At 49.6% G+C, this 13,115-nt stretch overlaps 6 protein-coding genes across 6 annotated transcripts; 3 read left to right on the top strand and 3 right to left on the bottom strand.

Moving 5' to 3' along the window:
• Nucleotides 1–484: 484 nt before the first annotated feature.
• On the top strand, nt 485–1,529 carry BBK36DRAFT_1190580 (glycoside hydrolase family 18 protein; the record flags this gene model as incomplete). Its single annotated transcript, XM_024896676.1, has 1 exon — nt 485–1,529. The coding sequence occupies exon 1, from the start codon at nt 498–500 to the stop codon at nt 1,527–1,529; it is 1,032 nt and encodes a 343-aa protein (XP_024745070.1). The 5' UTR covers nt 485–497.
• Nucleotides 1,530–2,869: 1,340 nt separating this feature from the next.
• On the top strand, nt 2,870–3,628 carry BBK36DRAFT_68920 (NAD(P)-binding protein; the record flags this gene model as incomplete). Its single annotated transcript, XM_024898528.1, has 1 exon — nt 2,870–3,628. One exon carries the CDS (start codon nt 2,870–2,872, stop codon nt 3,626–3,628), a length of 759 nt encoding a protein of 252 aa, XP_024745069.1.
• Nucleotides 3,629–3,967: 339 nt separating this feature from the next.
• On the bottom strand, nt 3,968–5,758 carry BBK36DRAFT_1190571 (amino acid transporter; the record flags this gene model as incomplete). The annotated part of the gene is made up of 4 exons (XM_024896675.1): nt 5,405–5,758; nt 4,676–5,340; nt 4,483–4,616; nt 3,968–4,423 (listed from the first exon to the last, which is right to left on the bottom strand). The coding sequence occupies exons 1-4, from the start codon at nt 5,749–5,751 to the stop codon at nt 3,968–3,970; spliced, it is 1,602 nt and encodes a 533-aa protein (XP_024745068.1). The 5' UTR covers nt 5,752–5,758.
• A 1,028-nt stretch (nt 5,759–6,786) lies between these two features.
• BBK36DRAFT_1190565 (GMC oxidoreductase) lies at nt 6,787–8,479 on the bottom strand (the record flags this gene model as incomplete). Its single annotated transcript, XM_024896674.1, has 2 exons — nt 8,216–8,479; nt 6,787–8,162 (listed from the first exon to the last, which is right to left on the bottom strand). The coding sequence occupies exons 1-2, from the start codon at nt 8,460–8,462 to the stop codon at nt 6,787–6,789; spliced, it is 1,623 nt and encodes a 540-aa protein (XP_024745067.1). The 5' UTR covers nt 8,463–8,479.
• Nucleotides 8,480–9,227: 748 nt separating this feature from the next.
• Nucleotides 9,228–10,764, top strand: BBK36DRAFT_1163680 (aldehyde dehydrogenase; the record flags this gene model as incomplete). The annotated part of the gene is made up of 2 exons (XM_024894561.1): nt 9,228–9,390; nt 9,446–10,764. 2 exons carry the CDS (start codon nt 9,228–9,230, stop codon nt 10,762–10,764), a joined length of 1,482 nt encoding a protein of 493 aa, XP_024745066.1.
• Nucleotides 10,765–10,935: 171 nt separating this feature from the next.
• Nucleotides 10,936–12,981, bottom strand: BBK36DRAFT_1131105 (hypothetical protein; the record flags this gene model as incomplete). The annotated part of the gene is made up of 4 exons (XM_024891919.1): nt 10,936–11,659; nt 11,724–11,854; nt 11,924–12,213; nt 12,273–12,981. The coding sequence occupies 4 exons, from the start codon at nt 12,979–12,981 to the stop codon at nt 10,936–10,938; spliced, it is 1,854 nt and encodes a 617-aa protein (XP_024745065.1).
• Nucleotides 12,982–13,115: the final 134 nt, after the last annotated feature.

The following is a 13,115-nucleotide window of genomic DNA, read 5'->3' as shown; positions in this document are numbered from 1 at the left end:
TTCTGCTTTACTTTCCCATACTTATAGGCCTTGGTGGAGTATACGGTAGATGCTACTACGTGGGGGGAGGGGGAAGAAGACAGAATTGCGACCCGGAAAGATGTATTTAGCATATTGTAAAGGGAGATAGCTTGATGAACTTCTCCAGCTCTATAAGGAGATGTATACGTAGTAGACGCAACGTCAACGCTTCATCGTCGTGATATAATGTTTCTGGAGGACGCAGCATGACATCGCCCGAATGACCCATCAGAGTCAAATGTACGTTAATGGAATGAACAAGGGACACCTGGTAGTGAAAGAATACTACCTTCTCAATTAATACCACATACTGAACTGTGCGCAGATGTCCGCCTCTTACGAGCTATAAAGTCTGTCGGCTCGTCGCGAATTCAGATGGGCAAAGACTTTGCTTAGGTGACAAGGACTTCACTCCAATTACTGAATCAATTCGATTCTTACAACATACCCGATTCACTTAATTCTAGCAGTTCACAATGACACGCCTTCTCGACGCAAGCTTTGTGCTTCTGCCCGCCATCGCATCAGCGCTGTTCGGGACTGCTGCTGCGCAAAATGCGACTTGCGCGACTAAGGGAAAGCCAGCAGGCAAGGTCCTTCAGGGATATTGGGAAAACTGGGATGGAGCAAGCAACGGTGTTCATCCTCCATTTGGTTGGACGCCCATCGAAAACCCTGTGATTTTACAAAACGGCTACAACGTGATCAATGCCGCATTCCCAGTTATTCTTTCAGATGGAACAGCACTATGGGAGGACGGCATGGACGCTACTGTGAAAGTCGCAACGCCAGCTGAAATGTGTCAGGCAAAGGCAGCTGGCGCTACGATCCTTATGTCGATCGGAGGAGCGACGGCTGCCATCGACCTGAGCTCCAGTACCGTCGCCGATAAGTTTATCTCGACCATCGTCCCGATCCTGAAGCAGTACAACTTTGACGGCATCGACATTGATATTGAAACCGGCTTGGTCGGCAGCGGCAGCGTCGGAACCTTGTCCACCTCTCAGGCAAATTTGATCCGGATTATCGACGGAATTCTTGCGCAGATGCCTTCCAACTTTGGCTTGACAATGGCGCCAGAGACGGCATATGTGACCGGTGGCGGCATCACATACGGTTCCATTTGGGGCTCTTATCTCCCTATCATTCAGAAATACGTCGACAATGGCCGCCTGTGGTGGCTGAATATGCAATATTACAACGGCGACATGTACGGATGTGCCGGTGACTCATACGCGGCTGGCACAGTCGAGGGCTTCATTGCTCAAACAGACTGCTTGAACAACGGCCTGGTAATCCAAGGAACTACCTTCAAGGTTCCCTACGACATGCAAGTTCCTGGTTTGCCTGCTCAGTCTGGTGCTGGCGGCGGTTATATGACTCCAGACTTGGTAGGCCAGGCTTGGGATCACTATAACGGCGCTCTGAAGGGCCTGATGACGTGGTCTATTAACTGGGACGGTTCGAAGAACTGGACTTTCAGCGATAACTTGAACGGCAGGATCTAAGGGAGGTTTGAAACGCGAAGATGGCCGGTGCGGATGCCGATGAGTTCGTGAGAGACATTGGCTCTACCCTAAATGCAGCAGCGTGCTTAACGCTGAACTGTTGAGAGACAGAGACGGGGTGCTCTGGAAGTATACTCAGCCACCAGTTTGGCGAGTAAGAGCTAAAGGAAGGACGTCTGACGATGTAGTTCTGATTGTATATAATTTGGGTGTATAGTCTCAGTATATAGATATGACTTCATGAGCACATGATTTTGAAGGACATCGCGCAGCGACTATTGCTTGACCGAGATCTCATATTAGTAGGATAATCAATCTATAGAATACCGTTTTCCGATTCGTGGAGCATTCAAATGTCATGTTCAATGCAATCTCGAATTACAAGTAGAGAGGCTCGCTATACCCTTTTTTTCTGTACAAACGCAGGCTGCCGTTTTCAGCCTTCTGCAACCCTATACTATCATATACACAATATCTTCCAACACAGTGAGTCACGGATTTTGGTGCTTTTCTTTGAAGCACGACATCACTGGTGCCGGAAGATCTGTCTCTGAAACAGCATGGCACCGACTAATGTTGGAGAGAAAGTAATTGGTTGGCACGGCTTTCAGTTTGCTGTGGAATTATGGCCTGCTTAGCATGACCTTAAATCTATCTATAGCACTTTATTCGCGTACCATTGCTGGCCTACCTGCGAATTAGTCGACGAGTCCCTTTCTACGAGAGATTGTTTGATATGTATATTGGGGGAAATTGCCGTAGTTGAAAAGTCGCCTGAGTAGCAGCTTACTTGATGGAAAGCCAAACAACTGGAAGTCGGCCTCATGTCCGGCTCTCTTCCCTCCCTAACATTTCTTCGCGGATAGTCGATAAGTCTATCAACCAGGTGCGAATGAACTGCTGCCCCTGACCCAAAGGAGGCCTGAGAGTGCTTTAAAGGTAGATGTCCTTTGATGTAGTTGGTAAAGAGCAGTTTCGCACTTCCTCTTCCTGCTCAGGTAAAAGAAGCACACGAAGATCGTGATGGCGGTTTGCGCTGTTGGAATTTAACACCGCAAGGCATGATTCCCGTTTATTTCGAGATGCAGCCTGTATTGATATAGCAGTGCTCATGTGATTACCCAAGGGAAGAACTCCTACTAGGCAGCACAGCCGATATATGTGCTAGTGACGCTGCAACCCCTCATTTTCGTTAAATACCCTATGGAAAGATGCCATGGTCCCCACATACTGAAGGTATAAAAGGCCCGTCTCCCGTGCTTCCTCCGCTGCCCCTTTTCTGCGTCTCTGCTCGTTGATAGAGTTGAGCCATTATAGCGAGAGAGGCCCACAAGGTGAACATGGCTAATAACAGCGCGAGTACCATCTATGTGATCACAGGTGGGAATAGGGGTCTCGGCCTCGGGCTTGTCAAATCGCTTCTTGCCCGTACCAACACTACAGTTATTGCAACTGTTCGCAACGATGAAGCAGCTTCGACGCTTCAAGAAGAGACAGCGACGGACCATAAGGGACCGGGTAGCATTCTACTCATTGCACAGTTGGACTTCTCAGCCGTCAGCTCTCCTGTTACAATTCGAGATGCGTTCAAGTTCGACATAGACCACGTTGATGTTCTCATCAATAATGCTGGGGGCACATTCCCTATGGTCCCGGCGGCGGAGACCACAGCACGCGATCTCCGTGCTGCTTTCGAAGTCAATACAATAGCCCCCTTGCTTGTCTTCCAAGCACTATGGCCACTCTTGAAGAAGTCTCAGGCGCCGAAGCTCATCATGATGACATCGTCTGTTGGTAGCATTGGAGAGATGGAACCGGTCCCTGGCGGTGCATATGGTCCAAGCAAGGCCGCTCAAAACTGGCTCACTAGGGCCCTGCATCTTGAGACCAAGAACAGCGGTCTCGTTACAATTGCTCTTCATCCGGGCTGGGTGCAGACACGTGCGGGCCAATTCGTCGCAGATCAGTGGGGATTTCCTTCTGGCCCTCCAGATACGATCGAGTCGAGTGTCGAAGCAATACTGAAGATTATTGATGAGGCATCTGAGGAGACATCAGGAAAGTTCATCACTCAGCAGGGTCAGATATTGAGATGGTAAAGTCACTAATTTATAAAGATCCATTATGTACTCATGGAAGCATCTCAAACACAGGAGTAATATGAGCAAACTTGTACGCAGATATAATGCCAGGCTTCTATTGGTACCTCTCGTCTCTATCCATGTCTCTCGTGACTTGAAAATTTGTAACTACATGTTATTCTATGAAAGTCTTTGCACAGAAATGTAAATTGCTTATTCTATAACTTTAGTTACTCGCGGCTATTGAAAACACGAGAGCTACTAGGGGTGGCATTCGTGGACGCCCATAGGGCTGCCACGATTTGGTTCTCCTTGATTACATTTTGCAGTATGCCTCATTGCACTACTCCGTTGGCCTTATAAAAGAAACTCGACTATCCCTGGCCTTTGATCATCCATCTCTGGACCGACAGTCTCCGTATGCAAGGCAGCCAACCTTCTCTCGTTCATCAAGCCGATGTTTACATGTGGGCCTTTAAATGTGCCCCTTTTTGTGCTGAACCATAACAACACAACAAACGAAGCCAAGCCCACGAACACAACCGATACATAATTCATATTTTCGGCAGTCACAGGCATAGACGTTGGAAAGCATACCAGCACGTCTAGAAATATTGTCCATGAAACCGCGACAGCGTTCACAATAGTACCGAACCTCCCGAGATCAAAATATCGGTTTGGCAGAACGTGGTCGCGACCACGGTAAAGAAGTATGGCTTGTGGAATGACACAGGATGTTTGCGTGAACATGATTGTGGCACTGACCATAGCGGAGAAGGCTGTGGTCGAGCCCAAGAATATCAATCCATATAGCTAGGTGGTGAACGGTCAGTCACTACTATGATCTCTAGGTGCTATAGGTTGTTAAATACCGAAACGCAAGATGCAGTGAGGACCATGGCATTTGCGGGCATATGAAACTTGGAATGCACCCGCATCCATATGGTGGAGAAGGGCAAGGCACCATCACGAGAAACGGCCCACAGCGTACGAGAACAGGTTGTGCCTATACTCCGTTTAGCATTTTGTCAATGGCTTATACGTGTGATTTAACACAATACTTACCAACCCCCACCAAACACCCAAAGAGGCAAAAGGCAAAAGCAGCTAGCAAAACTGAAGCGGCGGCGTACGATCCTGTCCCTTGATAGTATATCTCGATCAGTGGCAGACCAGTTATCTTTTCGAGCACGGCATTGACGTCTGAGATTGAGTATATGAGAGAAATGGTGAACGGAAGTGCGGTGAGTAGACCCACGACCAGCGGGTAGAGTATTGCTTTTGGTACATTCCGGGACGGGTTCGCAATCTCTTCGCAAAGATGCGCTCCGCAGTCGCTTCCAAGGAACCCGTAAACAGAGTTGCTGATGGCTAGCAGAAATGAGAATCCTTGGCTTGGCCATCCGCTTTGACTGAGGGTATCGGTAAATATAAACGATGCCGTGGCATGATGGTGCCTTGCAACGATGAATAGGGTCATTGTAGTAGCCGCAAGTGTAGCGACGGACAAGAGAAAGATGAACTGGTTGAAATGGGGTAGCCATCTGGAACCCAGAATGTTCAGGGCTGCGGCAAGCCATATGAGAGCGATGTATATGAGGTACTGCTGCCAATGTTGTGGCTGAAAGTTCGGATACCAAACTGTGACGATTTCCAAGATCATGGAAGAGTTGAAGTTGGCAACAGAACCTGATGCCAGCCACCATCCGACTATACTCATCCATCCATTGCTTAGAACCTCGCTTGTTAGCATGTCAACTCGTGCAGTTCAAGAAGCAGTGCGCTTTGACTTACACGAAAGACCCAAATGCTTTGTATTTGTCGCTTGCAATCATAAACGTCCAGTAATACTGAGCGCCTGCGACGGGATACGCAGATGCCAGCTCTGCCATGCCAGCAGAGACAATTAGTGTCATGACCCCAGCAATTGGGAGAGCCCATAGTGCTCCGGCGGCTGAGGCCTCAGCCAGTCCGATCCCGATCGATGAGCCCGTTCCCAGCCAAGTACAAGTGAGAGTAAATGATAGGGCTCCGAGCGACCACGGTGAAAATTGTCGGGGCATCTGTTGCGAATAACCCGCAGCTTCGAGCTCTAGATCGTCAATGCCCACGGCATGATCGGGGTCTTTCCTCTTCCACATGTTGACGAGGAAGAAAGATACTGAGCACAGGGTTAGGAGCTTAGGCAGAGTCAATTTACTGCTTGGGAACAGCCAATTCATGAACATAGGTATTATTGAGATGCCATCTGGCATGCAGAAGCAGGGAACACGGTACTAATAGACCTACACAGATTCTGAAAGGGCAGCCAGCATGGTTGGCTCGTCCAACCGCCCCCCCCCCCCCCTGCGCGCCGGCACATGCAGCTGCTTCATACAATCGCCTGCTCCTCGTCAAATTCCTTTCTGTTATGATTCAACAGACGTGCCGCACGGAAATTTTGCGTCTCAGTCTGGGGTAGATGAAATACCTTGGTAGCCAGCAGCCAGCCACAAATATTTTCAGCGTTGTTGGTTGTTTGTGGAAGAATAAAAGAAGTAGGAAAGTATTTTCCTCTTTCGGAAAATGAAAAGTCTTGGAAAGTAGCTTTTCCCCATCTCGGTTAATAAAGACTGGTGCACCATTTCAATGATTCGCTTCGAGTCGTTGGTTCGCTACACCGGCTATGGTACCCAGCCAAGCCAGCTTGCCAGTTTGCTAAGTATGCCACTCAGTTGAGTGGCAGAGATTATGTACTGTCATAGGTGTTTCGTTCTGCCTGCTCTTCTCTGAATCTTTTCCCCCGCCCGGGTGTCGTCAAAATGGCTCAGATATGGAGCTGGATACAGAGACTGTTAGCTCGCAGCGAGATTGGGGAACTCTTCGTCGTCATAGTGCTGAGTTTCGCTCACACAATGGAGCATACCCGTTGCGAAATAAGGCGGGGCAGTACATGGCGACGCTCATGTGACATGGAGGATGAAGGGCGTACTAAGACGCCTCAGCTCCGATAATCAAGGTAATTGGTCAGTGTTACCGGATGCTGGTCGTTGAACCCAGGCAAGCAAGGCAAGGCAGCTCAGTGAGCAACGTGTAATGCTCCATCGAGATTTATTTGCGCCGCAGTTAAATCGTAAAAGGGTACATAAATATTCAGATGCATTAGAACCTCGCGGTATCTGTACCAGCTTTGACCACTACATCCTGGACTTGGGACCATGCCACCCAGCATCCTCTGCTATCAATTCAGCCGCCCGTTCACCAACCGCCAACACGGTGAGCATCAAATTCACCGTTATCATAGTGGGGAATATCCCAGCGTCTGCAATCCGAAGGTTATTGACCCCCCTGACACAAAGGCGAGAATCAACCACAGCCTTTGGGTCATTGAGCACGTCTCCCATCTTCGTAGTACAAGCCGGGTGAAACATGGTCTGGGAAGCTGCACGAGCATATCTGTTCAACTCCTCGTCTGAAGTTATATGAGCCCCAGGCGCTACTTCGTGCTTGATCCAGCTCCTGAGGGGCTCAGACGCGGCCATCCTTCTGGCAGCCTTGATGCCAGCCACCAGAATATCTGCGTCGTAGCCATCGGGATCTTCGAAATATCTGAAATCAATGGCTGGCTTCTCTTGCGGGTCTTTTGACTTCAAGTATACACTGCCTCGTGTATGTGTGCGTAGCACGACTGGCAGGATAATGAACGGATGTTTTGGCCTTTCATACCCATCCGGCGTCATATCATCGTTGAGCTGCCACATGTGTAAGAGGATATCAGGGATATTGCCATCATCGCCTGCCCAGTTGTAAGGCTTATGTCGGAGAAATGCTAGCACGTCTGAGTGTGTTGCTGTATTTCCGGGCACCTCATCATGGAGCTCAAACTGGACAAGCGTACAGGGATGGTCCTGGAGATTCTCTCCAACCCCGGGTATATCCTTTACTACAGGGATGCTGACCGGTTCCAGTCGATCTCGAGGGCCGAGACCGGAGAGTAGCATCAGTCGTGGCGTATCGATGGCTCCGGCACAAAGAATGATCTCAGCCGCGGCACGGACGACATGTCTCAGTCCATCGCTTGTTGTGACATTGACGCTCGTCGCGGTGTCTCCTTGGAGGTTGACGCGAGAGACCCATGCGTTTGTGAGAATCGTGAGGTTCGGCCGTTTCTCATCCCCACGAAGAATCGGATGGATGTACGATGCGCTGGCGCTACCGCGCCAACCATTCTCCGGATTGTAAGATAAAGGAGTCCATCCAGCACCCTCTGTGAGCCCCGAGCTCGAGGTGATGCCCTTATTGAAATCCTTCACGAGCGGCAGTCCAAGACCACGGTGCGCAGATAGAATCCAATCCTTGCTCAGCTGGTTCTGGTCTCGAGGGTGAGCGCTCGGGTAGGTGATGACGCGCAGTTGCTGGTACAGTCGTTTGAAAGTGTCAAAAGACCACCCTTTGCATCCTAGCCTTTCCCACGTGTATGCGTCGTACTCGGGCGTACGAAACGAAACCATGTCATTATGGCTAGAACAACCGCCCAAGATCTTTGCCCGAGAGTGAAGGATATTGCTGTTTCCTATTCACAATCAGCTGTGGTGGAAAGCAAACACTGCGACGCTAGATACTTACCCTTCAGTTGTTCCACACTGGTATAAGCATAATCCAACTCCGTTCCTTGCATTTTGAACCGATCTTTGAGGATGAGAGCTCGATCATCGCCGACATCGCTGGGTCCGCCTTCAATCACAAGGATGTTCTTGTGTGGTAAGTAGCTGGAAAGGCGACTTGCGATAACACAGCCAGCGGTTCCGCCGCCGACAACGATGTAGTCGAAATGACCAGCGGCGCCGGTGGGAAGTCGATCGGTAGTAGTCATATTCCGCCGGGGAAGAATCCTCTTGACACAAAGCTTCACACTCTTTCCCGTTGTTAGACAAGGTCAAAATATACTAAAATATGTAGCCGGAAAACAGCTGAGCTCTTTGTATATGTAGCCGACCTTGCGGAGTCGGCCGTAGACTCCATCCCGCCTGGCTGAGTTCATTTGCCCAATGCTGACTGGACTCGTGTCCCTTCGGGGTAGGAGTTACCTTAGCAAAGGAGAGAGACATCAGTCTTCACATTTTCCCCTTCAAGCAATCTTCTGTAAAGCTAAGTGACTCCAGCCCACTAAGCCTTCGTCGGCGCCTCGTGGTCCGAGGCCATATCTCTCATCTGAGCTTCTTACTATGTGATACTAAGATCGTTAGGTACGCGGAGACATTCATCTTGAAAGAGCAAGTGAAGTGAGCTGACTTTGCCGTGTCTCTCAAAGGGCCAAGGTGTCCGATTTCGAAGCAAGTCAAGAATTTCCTCAATAGGCAAATCGAGAAGTTGCCGTTGGTTGGGGGATGACAGTGCACTTTGTTTACCAAGTCGGGACAATCTAGCAGGTTGGTGGGACGCAGCAACTGGGCGCGTTGAGCTTGCGGAGTGTTCTGCAGTGCCATTATATGTGAAACGGAATGTAGCGACTCGCAACGTCCTGGGTCGCAAGGGGCTGTATTTAAATCGAGCAAATCTTCGCCGCCATCAGCAAATCATTACTGACCACCAAACCGAGTCTGTTCCAAGTCGCGTGCAACGACAGCCCATTATAGTCATGTTAACGCAGGTCATCGTAACTCCCGTCATCACGTACACCCAGCCACTGGGCTTGTTCATTGATGGTCAGTGGGTGGAGGGTGTCCAACGGAAAAGATTCGAGACAGTCAATCCCACAAACGAGCAGCCAATCGTAGCCGTTCACGAAGCCGGCCCGGAAGGTTAGCGACGAACTTACAAACAACTGTCGTATGGGTGATCGCTTACGTTTATTAGACGTTGACCTCGCCGTCAAGGCAGCGCGCAAAGCCTTCACTGATGTCTGGTCAAGAACATCTCCTACAGCTCGAGGCAAGCTCCTTGTGAGGCTGGCAGATCTCTTCGAAGAACACTCCGATATCCTGGCAGCAATCGAATCCCTGGACAATGGAAAAGCGCTATCCCTGTCCAAGGTCGACATCCAAATAGCGGCCGAGACTTTGAGATACTATGGCGGCTGGGCCGACAAGATCAATGGCAAAACCATTGATACCGACATTGACCACTTTACCTACACGAGGCATGAGCCTATTGGCGTTTGCGGTCAGATTATCCCGTGGAACTTCCCACTCGTTTCTCTTAGTATGAAAATTGGCCCAGCCCTTGCGTGCGGGAACACTGTTGTCTTGAAGACTGCAGAGCAAACCCCTCTGTCTGGATTATACGCAGCAACCCTGATGCAAAAGGCAGGTATTCCCGCTGGTGTGATCAACATTCTATCTGGTTTCGGCAGCACTGCGGGTGCAGCCATTGCGGCTCATGCAGACGTTGACAAAATCGCCTTTACTGGCTCGACTGCTGTTGGCCGAAGCATATTACAAGCCGCAGCTGCATCTAATATAAAGAAGCTGACGCTGGAACTTGGTGGCAAGTCGGCCAATATTGTTTTCGACGACGCTGATGTTGAAGAAGCAGTTACATGGGCTCATTTGGGAATCTTTTGGAACCACGGGCAAGTGTGCTGTGCTGGATCGAGGATTTACGTCCAATCAGGAATATATGACAACTTCGTCAGATTGTTCAAGGAGCGAGCATCTGCAGCCGTCATCGGTGATCCATTCGACCAGGACACTTTTCAAGGTCCTCAAATCAGCAAAGTACAGTTTGACCGTATCATGGGCTACATTCAATCCGGCAAAGACGACGGCGCCAAAATTGAGATTGGTGGTGAGCGCCACAGTACCAAGGGCTACTTTATTCAACCCACGATTTTCTCAAACGTCAGTCGGGACATGAGGATTATGCGAGAGGAGATATTTGGCCCCGTCTGTGTCATTTGCAAGTTCCACACCGAACGCGAGGCGATTGAACTGGCCAATGACTCCAACTACGGGCTCGCTGCCGCAATACATACTTCCGACATAAATACGACAATTCGCGTCTCCAACGAGCTGAAGGCTGGAACAGTGTGGGTAAACACGTATAATTCATTGAGTTACCAAGTCCCGTTTGGTGGGTTCAAAGAATCTGGTATAGGACAAGAAATGGGCGAGTATGCTCTCAGCGACTACACTCAGGTCAAGTCGGTCCGCATAAAGTTGAAGAGTAATTTGTGAGCAGAATCTGCAATTGAGTATCGATGGGATCGAAGGTGTCAATACGTATTGCCACAATAGACCACTTGGATCAGGGAAAGACTGCAGCGTCATACAAGCCAACCGCGGAAGTTTACTAGATATTACGTACCAGTGCTCGGCGACTATCAGATCGATGCTTGGGGCGCACATCTACCCAAAAAGAAATTCCGACCCATTAGGCTTCCTTGGGTCTATCAGGCTCCCCCACCAAATGCTAAAGGCGTTGTTCTGGGCGTCCTTTTGCGTCCAGATCTCCTCCAAAAGATCTGCCGCTTCCATGAACATGTTGTATCTCGACTTCCTGTACCATCCTTCGCAGTAGTCCCTTGCAAAGTTTCGTGAATAAGCCCCGGTCGCCTCTGCGCCGGCCAGGAATATCGGGATCAAGAACTGCTTTTGCAGACTCGATTCTGGCCTGCAGCATCGTGCGCTGTCCAATAATTGCCTCGAAAGCGAGAGTACTTGAGCCATTGGAGCGTCACTGGATCTGTCCCATTTGAAGACGCGGCAGATGTACAGTAGAAGAGCATATTTCCAAGTATTGCTTGCATAGTAATGATCGTGCGCAGCCTGGACAGTCTCTTCATCAGCACACGCGCCGTACATTTCGCAGCCGTCGTCAGAGTATTCTTGTATGTATCGCTCCAGGTCTCTGACGCGACTCATGTCGAAAGTTGCATATCTTAGCGCTGATATCTGTTCTTTTTCATAAGCCAGTTGAAGCAGCTCTCGGAAGTATTGGAACAATTGTCGTGGCACTCCCGATATGGTGAAGATGTTCCAAGAGCCATCGTCGCAAGACAGCACGAAGTCATAGTACGATGGTGGAAATACAGGCTGCGATCGAGAGATGAGAGAGATGCTGCAATCCCACCTGCAGAGAAGCACAGCTCTGTATTAATACCGCTTTCCCTCTAAGCCATAGATTAATTACTTACCAAACAAACATGGCAATCTGCGCACGAAATCTCGGAGAGCTCGCAACAGCGTTTACCCCACCGAGGCTTTCCAGCTTCTGGAAAGCATCACTAAGGCGCGTATACCAAGGCCCAGCGGCAGAGGTAAGAGTCTGGAGGACAATGGTTAAAGAGTGGCAATACCATTGTGAGAACAGAGGAATGTGAAAGCGATAACTTACATCAAGCGCAAAGAGGATTAAGATGGTATCGACCACAAAATGTTTCGTGGAGTCCCCGGCGAAAATGAGTTCGACTGTGCTTTGATTATTCGCAGAATACCTGTACGACGCTATCTGTTGATCCGTCGAGTCTTTGCACGTCGCATCGCCCAGACGGCTAACGTGTTGTATAGAGAAAGCAAGGAGGGCATGGAATAAGTATTGCGGCCCATGGGATGGATCGGTATTGCAGCGGAAAGGGTTTGCCGAAAAGTCAAACGTCAAGGGGAGAGTACACAGCTCAGCGTCGTCTGGACAGAACCTACATGTCAGCTTACGGCGATGGTGTCGGAAAGAGAAGCTTACTCACAGAAGGCGAGCAGCTCAGATGATCCAATGGCAGGCTGGGAAGTCAGCGGTCGAGAATACGCTTCGTCGTAAGTTTCAACCAAGGGAAAGGGTAGATTGCTGTCCCCTATCGAATCGGTGGTTTCCTTCCATCCAAGATTTAATGATCCCCAGACAGCGGGGGTGGCAGAGGGAATCTCATTGCTGTATAGCGAAGTCTGGTAACCGTGAATGTCGATGCTATCCAAAGCAGTATCGAAAGCCACAAATGCACCAAGGCCAGAAAAATCATGCACTGCCATTCCATTGCGCGGCTGTAATTCGACATGTACGCTGGGTTGGCGTGACTCTTCTTGGGTATTATTTTCTCGGCTTTCTTGTGTCGTTTTGGGCCTTGATTTGGGCTTCCACTGCTGTTTCAATGCCCTAGTTTCTACTCTACCCCTTTTCGGCGGTCGTCCTTGCTTGAATATGAAGGTGTGGTTCGTTGGTGTTGTAGATTCCCATTGGGGGTTTGAAGCGTCGATACTGATAGAGCGGCCTTTCTGTTTTCCTCGCGATGTGACGCCTGTGAGCCATTGGAGCGCTCTTGGATAGCCCTGGCATTGCTCCAACAAGTTCGCGCAAGTATCGCATCGGTGTTTTGTTCGATCACAGGATCGCTGTGATGCTGAGCAATTGAAACAGTCGACTGTCTCGCGTCGCTTAGCAGCTGGGACAGACGATTCCATGCTAAGTGGTAGGTTACAGCCGTGCATGAGAGACAATAATGACAATGTAAGGTAGATACGAATGGATCAACTAAGAATGGATGGATACAGTGACCCGGAGTGCCAAGGGAATGGCGAGTAGAAGCCGTTTAGTT

The sequence above is a fragment of the Trichoderma citrinoviride genome (genome assembly GCF_003025115.1).
Source record: "Trichoderma citrinoviride strain TUCIM 6016 unplaced genomic scaffold BBK36scaffold_23, whole genome shotgun sequence".
NCBI classification, from domain to species: Eukaryota; Fungi; Ascomycota; class Sordariomycetes; order Hypocreales; family Hypocreaceae; genus Trichoderma; species Trichoderma citrinoviride.
This window is presented reverse-complemented; position numbering and strand designations above follow the sequence as displayed.